General features: G+C 37.2%; 1 protein-coding gene across 3 annotated transcripts in view; it reads left to right on the top strand.

Annotated features, from left to right (window-relative positions):
• RABGAP1L (RAB GTPase activating protein 1 like) overlaps positions 1-13,443 on the top strand; it is a 689,556-nt gene that overhangs the window by 525,688 nt on the left and 150,425 nt on the right. For 2 of the 3 annotated variants that reach the window (XM_051998907.1, XM_051998908.1), the window contains exon 19: positions 11,925-12,053. In XM_051998907.1, the coding sequence (XP_051854867.1) occupies positions 11,925-12,053 (129 nt within the window). Of the gene's footprint in view, positions 1-1,461; positions 2,161-11,924; positions 12,054-13,443 lie in introns of those variants that run through there. The other variant, XM_051998909.1, reaches the window with a different exon arrangement.

Below are 13,443 nucleotides of genomic sequence, written 5' to 3'. Positions count from 1 at the left end.
ATGAGGGAAATTGGATTATAAGGTGATCTGTAAAGGTCTTTTTAAGTTCTAAATTCTGTCTGTTGAATAGTTGTTTTTTGTTTTGTTTTTACAAATTAGTATAGAGGAGTATAGACTAAGTAATAACATACAAACATTTTATCCAAAATATTTTGTTACCCTGAAAAAAAGTCAAAATCTTTTCTAGTTTTTCATGGGGAAAAAAAAAAAACAAAAAAAAAAAAGAAGAAGAAAAGCCTTTTTCTTCTATTTGGGTGGTTTTCCACTTTTTCGTGGGTCATTTATAGCTCTTAAGTAATATTGCACCTGAATATCATCATTGGCTACCTGCCCACTTTCTTCATCTTAGAATTCTAGATCTTAATTTTGTAATGGAAGAAACTGTGGCTCAGAAGGTAAAACAAATTGTTCCAAGTTCCATTGTCCTATGTCACATCTTACCTAGACAATACATGGAAATATTATGCATGATCCATCTTATTGGGGCATAAGACTTAAATTGAATCTGTCATATCTGGCCATTTACCTAAGAGTTGACCCATTTCTTGGTGTTCAATTTAACCTATGTCTGGTTATTTACAAAGAAAATAATATAAATAATATAAAATAAGGTTAAGAGCACTTCGATGTTCTACAGTTCCTAGGTTGCAGAAGATAATACTATTGAGATGATGCCCATTTAATGCCATTCTCACTCACAAATTAATTTACCCAGTGAATATAAAAATTATATGAATATAAAAATAATGTTTTGGATGAAAAATTTTGGCTTTTATATTGAAGGTCTCGAAGAAGGATCGTATTAATCTGAGAAGCTCAACTTTAATATTTTCCAAGTGTTTGCATTTCTAATAATAATCTTGTCATATCAAAGATTTTCGCCTTTTAGTAATTCTGGGTTCTCATAAAATTAGTCGTGTCCTTGCGACCGGTCTTTCTAACATGCTAAAAGGCTTGGGAACATCCTGGCACTGCAAAATAGCATTAGCGCTACAGACAGTTCAGACACAGGGTGTGTCATTCCTGCTTCTTTGAGGCTCAGTCCTTGGTCTTCGGTCTGCGCTCCATCATTTGCCCTTGTACCACCCCTCCCGCTGCGCCAGGGATCCAGCAGGGACTAGAGCATCCTGCTCGGAAAGCCCAGGATAATCCTCGACTTTTATTCTTGTTATTAGAAAGCAAGAGGCAATAAAGGTCAGGGTTTTTGCTGGCAGGCTGTCTGATTTTTTCACATGTTAAGAGGAGCTAGTTCATCTGTCTGCGGGCTGAGGCTTCAACAGCATAAGCTGTCAGACTAACATTGATTGAAGGTGGACCGGGAGGGGGAAGCGCATCTGTCCAATGGCTGGCTTGCCATTGGCTTCTTATTACAGCATTCTCCCCTGAGACACACCCTGCATGCTCATTCACCTACCTCCTCCTCCTCCTCCTCCTTCTCTTCCCTCCCCTTCTTTTCCTACCCCTTCATTACTGATTCACAGCAAGAGGCAGCAGCAGCAGCAGCAGCCCTGCTTGTCACGAATCAAGGATTGCAATGAGCTCATCCTTTTCTCCTCACAGCCTCACAACTGCCCGAGCTTTCTGGTTCCTGCCGCCGCTGTCTGCTCACTGATACACAAACACACCCATGCACACACACTCACAGCCCAGGCCCTGCTAGGGGGGCTTTTTAAAATCTGAACTCTGGTGCACTCACTCTTGGCTGTTTTCTCAGCTCACGGGCTCTCCCTGTTTTATATTTAGATCAACGTTTGCTTTTTGTTTTCGTTGCCCACCTACTTCGGGGCTCCTGAACAGTGGCTGGTTGGCTTTTATGGTGGCCAGAGTCAAAGTGCTCTTCTTGAGACGTTAGCTGGCACTTCTCACCACACTCAGGCGTGTCCACCATCCTCCAGGGGAGACCTTAGCTCGGCTCCCCTCCTCCTGTAGTTCTTCAGATTGTGGCTAGAGAGACCCAGTCTTCTCATTCTGGATACTTACCTCTTACTGCTCATGGAAGAAGGGGTTCCCTGCCCAACCCCAGCTGCTAAGCTCACCCCTCCTGTCAAAAAGTCCCAGGACATGCACGACGAGCGGAGCAAGCTGGTGAATGAGTACGCATGCCGAGTGCTGGAGCTTCTGGGGATGGGCCATCGCCTGTTTGTGCCACGGCTTCTGGCGGTGAGACCACTTTTTATTGAACTTCATGTTTAGGAAAGCTGTCACCTTTTTGGCTTAGGAGAATCCCTTGCCGCCGAGGAGGAGGCTTGTGGTTTCTTCTGTGTTCTTCCTTTTACCCACCCTATCTTGAAGTAATTGCTGAGTGGTCATTATCCTCCTGGCCGAGGACTGCCAAGGGGCCCCATTCCTGAACCTGGTCCACGCCACTCCTTAATTGGCAGGAGGGGATCCTAGCTCAGAAAGGCTGAATCCCAAAGGCTATTTGCTTAGAGCGAGGAATCCTCTTCCAGGGTTTAACTCCATCTTAGCAAGTGTATTTCTGGGGTTTGCTACATTAGATGATAAAGCAGAATGCACCCATGCTTGATGTGAGGAGTTCTGTTATTCATGCATCTCAAAGCTGAATTTAAAAGCCAACATTATGACTAGTTGTCTGAACCTGTAACATCAGAGGCTGTTTCCCATTTTACCATTCTGTTTGGTTGCTATCTTGGATTCCCATTTGTGTGTATGTGTGTGTGTGTGTGTGTGTGTGTGTGTGTGTGTGTGTGTGTGTGTGTGGAGATGTCTAAAAATATCCAGGCAGGAAATAGTTAAAGATGCTTTTATCTACTGGGACAACTGAACTGAGGATCTTTGAAATGATCTGAAACTGATATTTCCAAAATGGTACTGAGAAGTCTGACTTGCTTATCACTTAAATATTGTCAAAAAAAGAAAAACAAAAACAAAAATAAAACAACCACATGCTACTTCTTTCCCACAAAGAGTTAAATTTAAATAATAGCAATTAGTGATACAAGATTATTATCCATTTCCCTTCCGTGTTTTGGTAACTACACCTTGCCACTGTTCTGCCATGTATCTATGATAGATCTACACCGTTATTTGGTAATTGGACCATAGTACTTGTCTGCCTGTTTTGCATGATACAGCTCAGTAGGATTCCAGATTGTTAGACTTCTGTTATTTTGGAACCCTTTCACTTCCCGAGTTATTTTACTCAATTTTACCCATTTCCCAGCCCTCCATCTCCTCATCTTGCTTTTGATTTACCTCTGCCCTTCCATCATCTTCCTTGCTCTGCAGCTCTATAGATGAATCACTAACAAATAGGCTGTTAGAGTTATTGAAAGGTCTGTTTACCAGAATCCTATACCTTGTATGTCTTGAGTTAGAGACATTTGTTTTGATTTTCAAATTGTGGACAGTTTAAATTAATTTTTGATTCAGCAAGCCTTTGGGAACTACTACATGCAAGGAAGGCTCTGTGCTACTCTTTACTGTGTTGCAGATTTTACAAGACTTTTATCCAAGATGTGTAATTCCATTTTCATTTATGCAATAAATAAAAAGAACCTAGCATGTCTGTGCCCAGTTCAGATCCCCATTGGTCATTAAATTTCTGATTTCATGAACTTTAATTTTATAATTAAATAGGAGATTATAAATTCATTGTTTGGTTAGAGAAAAAGTTATGAAAACCCACCAAATTCTTGTCATTCCATGGTGGAGAAGGGAATATCAATATTTTGGGTCGTATGTGTAATAATCTTTTCAAAAAGTATTGAACTTTATGACCCAATGGTTTTTGATGGTAACTCTCCAGGGAACAAAAGAGACTCTTGTTGCTTTCTGTATTTTAAAATTGTTTGATAGCAAATGTTTCCCTCATATTGGTATCTACCGTAGGGATTAAAACTTTATCTAGTTAGCATTAACTAGAAGTAATGTTCTGTAAAGCATATTTTGGATCTCAAAAGAGTTCCATTCACTTTACATTTTTAGCTATACAAGGTTTATCATGACTAGTTTGGGATATTGTGGATATAATATCCATTTGGTCATTAGGAGGTTTGACATTAGCATCCTGGGAAATAGCTACTTGCTGCCATTACTACATATAGAAAGCTTATGGAAAAGCATTTCTAGCACTCTATGTGTCTCTTACACAAGGTTGCATTTGAGCAAGATCTATGGGGAGAAATCATGTTACTTTTCCTGTTGACAATCATTACATGTATACATGTATACATTACATGTATAATGTCTAGTAACATGACTTTTGGTTTGGGGAATACCATTCGTCTGAATTACTATTCTCAATAACCTATGCCAAAGTTCAGTTGTTCAGCCTTGTTTTATTGAACTTTCTAATGATACAGGATCAGTGGCTAATCCTTACAGGAAAAACCTGTGAGGAATGTTGCCACGTGCAGCATTGCAGCCCCATTGCCATCAGTCAAAAGAGCACGTACTCAAGTTTTCAAAAATTTACAATAACTCTTTAGATTTTAATCATATTTTGAACGTGAATGGGAAGGTATTAAACTGCACTAGAAAAATCTGGTTAATTACCTGAAAGAATCCATTCACTTTTGAAAAATGAGAAGGGCAAGTTTAAATTGTTTAAAAGAAGTATAGAACATTGGGAATTTATTAATTAATGAGATATGGCACTATGGATTTGTAACTTGGAACCTTGTTGGAAGTATCCTGTCACAGATACATTAAATTCTTGTGTATGACTAAAGAAGATATCCATAGAAAGACTTACTTCCTCTTTAGACAGATCTTAAATTTGAGACTTCAGTGTGTTGAATCAAAAGATGGCTTTTAGAAACCATTTATAAGGAATTTAACATTAGATAATCCTCTTCATAAGGGAAGGTTCCTATAAAGAGACTTGCCAGCACAAACAAATTGTTCTAATTTTAAAAAAATAGCAGAAACAACAATAAAAATCTAACCCCAAAATTCTTATATCTCTCCTGTGGCCCAAACAATTCCCTAGATGCTCACTGGCTTTGGTATAACCTATTCAGAAGAAAGAGCAGAAGTGCCCAAGACTGAAGATTGAATTAATTTGTAAATCTTTTTTTTTTTTTTTTTTACAAAATTTAATTTTAAATGCATTAGGTTGAGGGAAGAGATATGAGATATAATGACTCATTACTTAAAGGAACTCAGTGATGAAGATTGTTGTAGAGTGAATAATGACCTGCTATCTCTGTGGTAAATAGAGATTTTCATTGGATTGGTATAAAATGGAGTATACCCCCATATATCTGTGCCTTCTCATTTTAGATGATGCTGTACAAATGAACCATGAGGAAATTAATACTCTTCTTGCCTTCTTGCTTCTTTTGCATATTTTCTGTAGCTCTTTATAACAATCATTTTGATGTAGAGACATGTTATCTTGTCTACATTAAGAACTTGTCTTAGACTAACCTATTAATTCAGTCACAGGCCTGGCACATAATAGGTATAGCATAATAATAAATGTTTATTAATTGACTGATTTTATGTGTAATTTCTACTTAAATGTGGGAAAGGGTAGTTTTTGAACATCAAATTGAGCATTTGAGCATCATATCACCATTTGATTCCAGATTAGTGAAAAGTTTCTAATTATCTGCAAGAGCAAACACAACCCTTAATGCTGTAACAAGAGTAAATAAAATCTCTTTCAATTACATTATCTTTCCTGTAGAATTTTTTCAAGAGTCTGGGAATAGAAAGAGGAGAATAATAAGTTTTTTTCTTTTGTCAATAGTTTTAAGGTATCCAGTCTAGTGGTTTATTCCAAAATCAAAATGAGACTTTTCTGAATGTTGAAGCAAATTACTTAGTTCTTTTCCTTGCTATAACTTCCTTAGCTCTGGTTGGCATTATCTTTTGTTAACTTTCTTCAGAAAAATTAAAAATACTTTGGAAAATGAAGAAATGAGTGGGACACCATTTTTTTTTACTTTAAAGTACTGATACATATAATGAAAATATTTCCTGGGTGCTGTCCTGAGGGAAATTTAGACAAAATCTAAATAATATTTAATATTTGAAGAACATCAGGTTTAGTTTTAATCAAATTTCCCTTCCTATGGTGATATTAGGTAGAAAGCAATAATTCAAGAATAAGCAATAACCTGTTTGAGCTTACTCATTTGGTTGCTGAAATATTGGGATATATTTTAAAACTCAGATGTTATCATCAGAGTAGTTAAGTATAATAAGCCTCTATTCATTGATATGGTAAAGTATTAATTCTCATTATCATATTTTTCCTCTCAAGAATGACACTTGTTGCCATAGTTGGTATATTACTAATCATTATGCAAATGCTACTAGCTCCAGGGTTCTTTTCTAATTCCGTCTAGCTGCTAGTACCTAGAAAAGCTAAGGTTGCTTTTCATCCACTTTTTATCTGAGCTATATCCCCATTAGGCAACTCTGTAGCACCATAGAGTAGTAGACCTAGAATCAGTAAGAGTTGGCTTCACATTCTACCTCTGATACATAATGAGCCATGTGACCCTGGAAACTCAATCAATCTCTTATTGTGCCCTAAAAAAAAAAAAAAAAAATTATCATAGCCACTTTAACCTTACATACAATTAGGACTGGGAGAATTGAGTCAGGAAAAACCTTGAAGCTCTGACCATCTTCACATACCATTGTGATACAGTGAAGCATAGAAAAGAAAAATAATATCCAGGTAGCTGCCACTGACTCTATCCTTGTCCAAAACTACCCTGGAATAGAGTTATGCTATCCCGCCTCCTGCCTAAAAACCCAAGTTATAGCCCCTATCTGTCCAAGAATGGTGGTCCTCCCTTGTCTGACAGGGCTGAGCCACAATCTCCAAGTTGTAAATACCAAATTAGCTCCTTTTGTTGTGCTACAGTTCTCTTTTATTGTTCTGACTCAGTTTCCCTGAATTGTTCTGCCTCAGTTCCCAGTTGTTCTGTTCAATCCTGCAACACCACCCCTCCCTCCTAATCACATGATCCAGATAAGGAGAAAGACCTATTTTAGACATCATGACCCCAGACCTTCCCTACTTATCAGAATGCCTCTCCCCATCCCAGAATGTCCCTGCCCTCCGCCCCCCCTGTCAGAACTGGATCGTGTGTGTGTGTGTGTGTGTGGTGTGTGTGTGTGTGTGTGTGTGTGTGTATGATTGAGAACTCACGTGGAGGCTGGATTCTTGGAGACTAGAGGATAGTCTCATTCAGCCCTGGGACCAAACCATGGATCCATTTGGTCCCAGTAAATCTCTCCCTTTCAAATAAAATATTAAAAACTCTCTAACCTCTATCTTGCCTCAGTTTCTCTGGCATTACACTTTCTTCCTGCTCTTTCTCTCTCTGAAGTAAAGATAACAATACTGTAAAATGTTAGACTAAATTGCCTTCTTGGCTTCTGTATCCTGCTTGCAAACCCTAGTTAGCTAAAACCCTACACCCTGCCTCAGTTCCTAGGTGCTGAATGCTTTGGACGTGACTCCCGTTTGGTCGACTAGTCTGAAACTCTCCACATCAAAGATTAAAAACCAATCTCTATCTTACCTCAGTTTCTCTGGTATTAACACCTTCCGCCTAGACTTCCTCCTCTATAAAAGGAGGATAATAGAAGCTTCTGTTTGGTAGGATTGTGGCAAGGATTCAGTGAGATACTATATGTAAAACACTTTGTAAATTTTCAGGTACTGCATAAATGCTGTCCTCCTCTTCCTCTTCCTCTTTCTCCTTCATATTCTCTTCTCCATTCTATTGTAAACTCCTTGAGGTCCTGACTGTTTCTGCTTTTTTGCATATCTAATGCTTAGCACATAGTACTTAATAAATGTTTATTGATTGATTAGATTAGAGAGGTGATATTATTTTGAGAGAGTTTTTTTGAGTTAGGTGAAATGCATTCCAAGTGATTCCCTTGTATTTCTTTTTATAGCCCACTAGTTGTACTTGGATAGATCTGTAATGTCCTTGGTGTGGTTACTTCCTCTTCTACTGCAGATTAGAATCCCTTCATATCTCTGCATTGTGATTCTTATTCATTTCTTGTATAATCTTCCCTAGAAGAACCACACAACATGCTCTAGATTGTACCTTCCTTCCTTTAATGTTTTCAGGACTACCATTGGAATTGCCAGCTGAGCATCTAATTTTTTTTCCTCCTTCTCACTGAATTACTGGTCTATCTATCTCTTTTACCTTTAAAACAGAGGAAGCTTGGCTTAGCTTGATATTCTACTTTGGATTTTATTATCCCTTATTCAGAGTGACATTTATTTGATGACACTTTATTAAATATTTGTTAATATAAACCAGTAGCGAGTAGTTTATTGAAGTATTACTTCTATCAAGGAGAGAGGCACCTCACATAGACTAGGTTGGAACATGAAAAGTTAATCTCTTTAGATTTTTTTTCCACTTAATCATGGTATACAGTGATAATGCAGCTTGAGAGACAAAGACAGAGAAAAACTAGAGACAGAGACAGAGAGACAGTATAAATAGAGGGAACAAGCATTTGTTAGTGCTCACTATATGCCAGACAGGCACTGTGTTAAATGTTCAACATACACATACTATATAGCTAAGGTAGCTAGGTGGTATAGTGGATAGAGTAGCAGACCTAGACTCAGAAGTGATGAGGTTTAGGTTTGGGGGTTTCTTTCTGTCAGGGAAGCAAATGGAAAGGTTTAGATTTAGGGAACCAAAATGAGATTAGGGTTTCTGGTGGTCAGGGAGTTAAATGATAAAGTCTAGTGGCAGGTTTGGGGTTCAGGAAACTAAATGGAGAGGTTTGGCTCCCCTACACCCCTTTTGGTTTCAGCACATGGGTAGGGAGTTTTGGGGAACCCCCTTCTGGAGGCTCAGGGATTCTCTGTAAAGGAATTTACAAACCCAAAAAGGCTAGACTGACAAAAAGAGGTTTATTATTGGCATTGGGAAGTCAGCCTTGACAATGCAAGAATAGAAAGGCTAAATCCCTCAGTGGAGGAGTTGTGGCAGAGAAGTGAAGTTTAGAGAAATCCAGACAGAGAGGCAAAAAGTCTTGTCAGGGAAATAGGTGAGGGAGACAGAGAGAGGGTAGCGCTGGAACAGAATATTATTCAGTGGGCAGAGGTTTCTTTGGCATAGCATGGCGTGGCATGGCAGATCTTCTGCAAGGAGTTGTTCCAAGTTGGCTCTTTTTATCTGCTAGCCGGGTTTCAGCTTGGGCTGGAATTTGAAGAGAATTGAATAAGTCTCTAGTTCAATAGGGTTGGAATTCTTTAGCTCAGCACTGAACCAACCCCACCTAGATAAACCACTTTATCCGATTCCCTGGGGCGGGCTCTCACTGAGGCAGAGTTGAAGGAGATTTTCTCCTTCAAGGAGGTTTAGAGAGTTTCAGGACCCCTTCTTCAGAAGCATTCACATCTAGGCTGCCTTCTCCTTTTTTTTTTTTTTTTTAATTCTTTCAAATATAGATCTTAAGGTTAGTAAATTCTACCTGTGTTTATAATGGAGTTTAAATAACAAAAAATATTTTGCATATGATTCCCAGTCTCTATGATTTTGATTTTTTATTTCATTCTTCATTCTTTCTCTTTATTAAGTTAGCCTTTGAAGAGCATTTTCTTCTGACATATATCCTTTATCTGAACTATTCATAACTTTTGAAATGAAAATTATTTGTGTTGTCTTAAAGAAGCATTTTCTTTTTTTTTTCTTTTTTATTTAATAATTACTTTATATTGACACTCGTTTCTGTTCCGATTTTTTTTTCCCCTCCCTCCTTCCACCCCCTCCCCTAGATGGCAAGCAGTCCTTTATATGTTGGATATGTTGCAGTATATCCTAGATACAATATATGTTTGCAGAACCGAACAGTTCTCTTGTTGCATAGGGAGAATTGGATTCAGAAGGTATAAATGACCCGGGAAGAAAAACAAAAATGCAGATAGTTCACATTTGTTTCCCAGTATTCTTTCTTTGGGTGTAGCTGCTTTTGTCCGTCATTTATCAATTGAAACTCAGGTCTCTTTGTCAAAGAAATCCACTTCCATCAAAATATGTCCTCATACAATATTGTTGTCGAAGTGTATAATGATCTCCTGGTTCTGCTCATTTCACTTAGCATCAGTTCATGTAAGTCTCGCCAGTCCTCTCTGTATTCATCCTGCTGGTCATTTCTTACAGAACAATAATATTCCATAACATTCATATACCACAATTTACCCAGCCATTCTCCAATTGATGGGCATCCATTCATTTTCCAGTTTCTGGCCACTACAAAGAGGGCTGCTACAAACATTTTGGCACATACAGGTCCCTTTCCCTTCTTTAGTATTTCTTTGGGATATAAGCCCAATAGAAACACTGCTGGATCAAAGGGTATGCACAGTTTGATAATTTTTTGGGCATAATTCCAGATTGCTCTCCAGAATGGTTGGATTCATTCACAGCTCCACCAACAATGCATTAGTGTCCCAGTTTTCCCGCATCCCCTCCAACATTCATCATTATTTTTTCCTGTCATCTTAGCCAATCTGACAGGTGTGTAGTGGTATCTCAGAGTTGTCTTAATTTGCATTTCTCTGATCAATAATGATTTGGAACACTCTTTCATATGAGTGGTAATAGTTTCAATCTCATCCTCTGAAAATTGTCTGTTCATATCCTTTGACCATTTATCAATTGGAGAATGGCTTGATTTCTTATAAATTTGAGTCAGTTCTCTATATATTTTGGAAATGAGGCCTTTATCAGAACCTTTAACTGTGAAAATGTTTTCCCAGTTTGTTGCTTCCCTTCTAATCTTGTTTGCATTAGTTTTATTTGTACAAAGGCTTTTTAATTTGATGTAATCGAAATTTTCTATTTTGTGATCAGTAATGGTCTCTAGTTCATCTTTGGTCACAAATTTCTTTCTCCTCCACAAGTCTGAGAGATAAACTATTCTATGTTCCTCTAATTTATTTATAATCTCGTTCTTTATGCCTAGGTCATAGACCCATTTTGATCTTATCTTGGTATATGGTGTTAAGTGTGGGTCCATGCCTAATTTCTGCCATACTAATTTCCAATTATCCCAGCAGTTTTTATCAAATAATGAATTCTTTTCCCAGAAGTTAGGGTCTTTGGGTTTGTCAAACACTAGATTGCTATAATTGACTATTCTGTCTTGTGAGCCTAGCCTTTTCCACTGATCCACTAATCTATTTCTTAGCCAATACCAAATGGTTTTGGTGACTGCTGCTTTATAATATAATTTTAGATCAGGTACAGCTAGGCCACCTTCATTTGATTTTTTTTTCATTAAAGAAGCATTTTCAATACTAAAACACACACATATTTTTCTCTAGATATTAAAACATGTAAACATATTTTTTTCTATAAATATGTTTTCTATAATTAACTGAGGAGTGAGGTTTAAGTCTGATTGGTTTACTTTCACAACCATTTTCCTAGTGCTCTATGTGAAGATTGCAAGGTGTTGGGTCATTTCTAAATCTCATAACTCTATGTTTTACCTATTTTAAAAATTTTCTCAGTTTCTTAGGAAGGTTTTCCTGAAGTACAAGGATCATCCATCTCCACATCTTCAGAAGAACACCCTGAAAACAAAAACCAAAAACCAGAATTATAGATTAGCCTTAAAATATCAAAGTCTTATTCCCAAGATTTTTTCTTTATCCAAAGCCTGTGTCTGGGTAAACTTTTGGAGGATGAACTTTACTAACTTTCATCTTTCATAGGACAAGCATGTTAATTTGTTAGAGCCTTTTCATATTGCTTCTTTGAATGGGATTTTTGTGTGTATGCAATCAATTATAGCTTATGGCAGAGAGTAGAAGTGTGTTTTCCCATTTAAAAAATGGCTTTAGAAACTTTGCAACACTAAATATTCAGGAAAAATACATTGTCATTATAATTGTTATCATCAATATAGACAAAAATAACATGATTTCTCTTGGAAATATGTTACAGACATCCAAGGAAGACCTTCTACAGGCTGACTTCGAAGGTGCTTTAAAGTTTTTCAGAGTCCAGCTTCCAAAGAGATACAGGGCGGAAGAGAATGCCCGGAGATTAATGGAACAAGCATGTAACATTAAGGTAAGATGCCTCAGTTTCATTTCTTGACTTTCACATGTAGTATCTATCTGTTTACTGAATAAAGATGGAATTTAAAGAATGGCAAGTAAACATGAAAAGAGATATTAAATTGTTCCCTTGTGAGTTGCTGAGTTTTAGCTAGATTGGTGAAGAAAAACATGTTGTGTTTTGCCTTAGTTTTCTGGTGGTCTGCTTTGTCATAATAGGATTTTTTTTTAGAGTGAAAGATATATGTCATAAAAGTATATCATTTAGGTTCTTAAAGAGAGATTTATGAATATATAAGAGAAGATATCTATGAATATATATATATAGTGAAAGAGGTTTCTGTCAGGTTGGTGGCTATGTAGTAGCTTTTAGTGAGGGACAGCAGGTCCAGTTAGGGGATAAGTAAGTAATCAAAGACTTGCCCAATTGGTTAGGGCCTTGAGTAGGCTGCTGTGATGGTGGTTTCCATAGTAGCAAACTTAATATTCACATTCACCATCTGGCTTCATGGTGGTTAGGGCAAAAAAAAAAAAAAAAAAAAAAAAGAGCATACCTATGCAGTTCTTAACCCTCTGGAAAAGGTTTGAATACCTAATCATCTGACCTCTGCCTCCATCCATCTAATATGCATTGACTGGGGAAAACTGATTATATTTAAATATAAGCACACTAACATTTTAAACCTGTGGGATCTCTCTAGATATTTAGAGTATTAAGGACAGTGAGGATGAGAAAGAATTTCTTCAGACAGTGATGCTCAAGCCTTGAACATTAAAATGATAAAACCTCAAGCTCTTACCCAGCCATATCCCTCTGTCTCTACATAAGATGTACCTAAATTTACACTAGATAGATACACTATATAGAGTTCTCCATTTATTTGTTATACATAACATGAGATTTGTTCTTATAATGGATCACAGAATGTTAATCTTAAAGAGATATTATTGATCATTTAACTCTGATTTTACCATCCAACTTTACATAGGCTTGGTGAGGTTGTACAAATGTATATATGTATACATCTGGGTGGGTTGGGTAACACACATGGATGGATGGATGGATCCACACTCCTAAAAGATGTCCTAGAAATCTTAGAAAGTTAGAATTGTGGTAAATACGCAATATAATATTTTGAGTGTTGTCTTTTATTGGCAGTTATTTTATTTTCTCTCAAAGAAATATCTTTGTTTCTTACAACTATTTTATTACCCATTTCAGTTGACTACTTTTTTTTTAAGCCTTAGTAATACTGATTGCAAACCATTATCATCATCTTAGCCTTGAAGTTCTAGTTCAGATCCTCTCATCACTCTTCTAAAGGCTAAAGGTCTTCCTGTAAGTCTTTTGCCATTCTCTGGGTTTCACTGTAATACTTGTGTTATCTGTCACTTATCTACTC

Source organism: Antechinus flavipes, chromosome 4, assembly GCF_016432865.1.
Source record: "Antechinus flavipes isolate AdamAnt ecotype Samford, QLD, Australia chromosome 4, AdamAnt_v2, whole genome shotgun sequence".
Taxonomy (NCBI): domain Eukaryota; kingdom Metazoa; phylum Chordata; class Mammalia; order Dasyuromorphia; family Dasyuridae; genus Antechinus; species Antechinus flavipes.
Note: the sequence above shows the minus strand (reverse complement) of the source record. Positions and strands in the feature narration are given on the sequence as shown.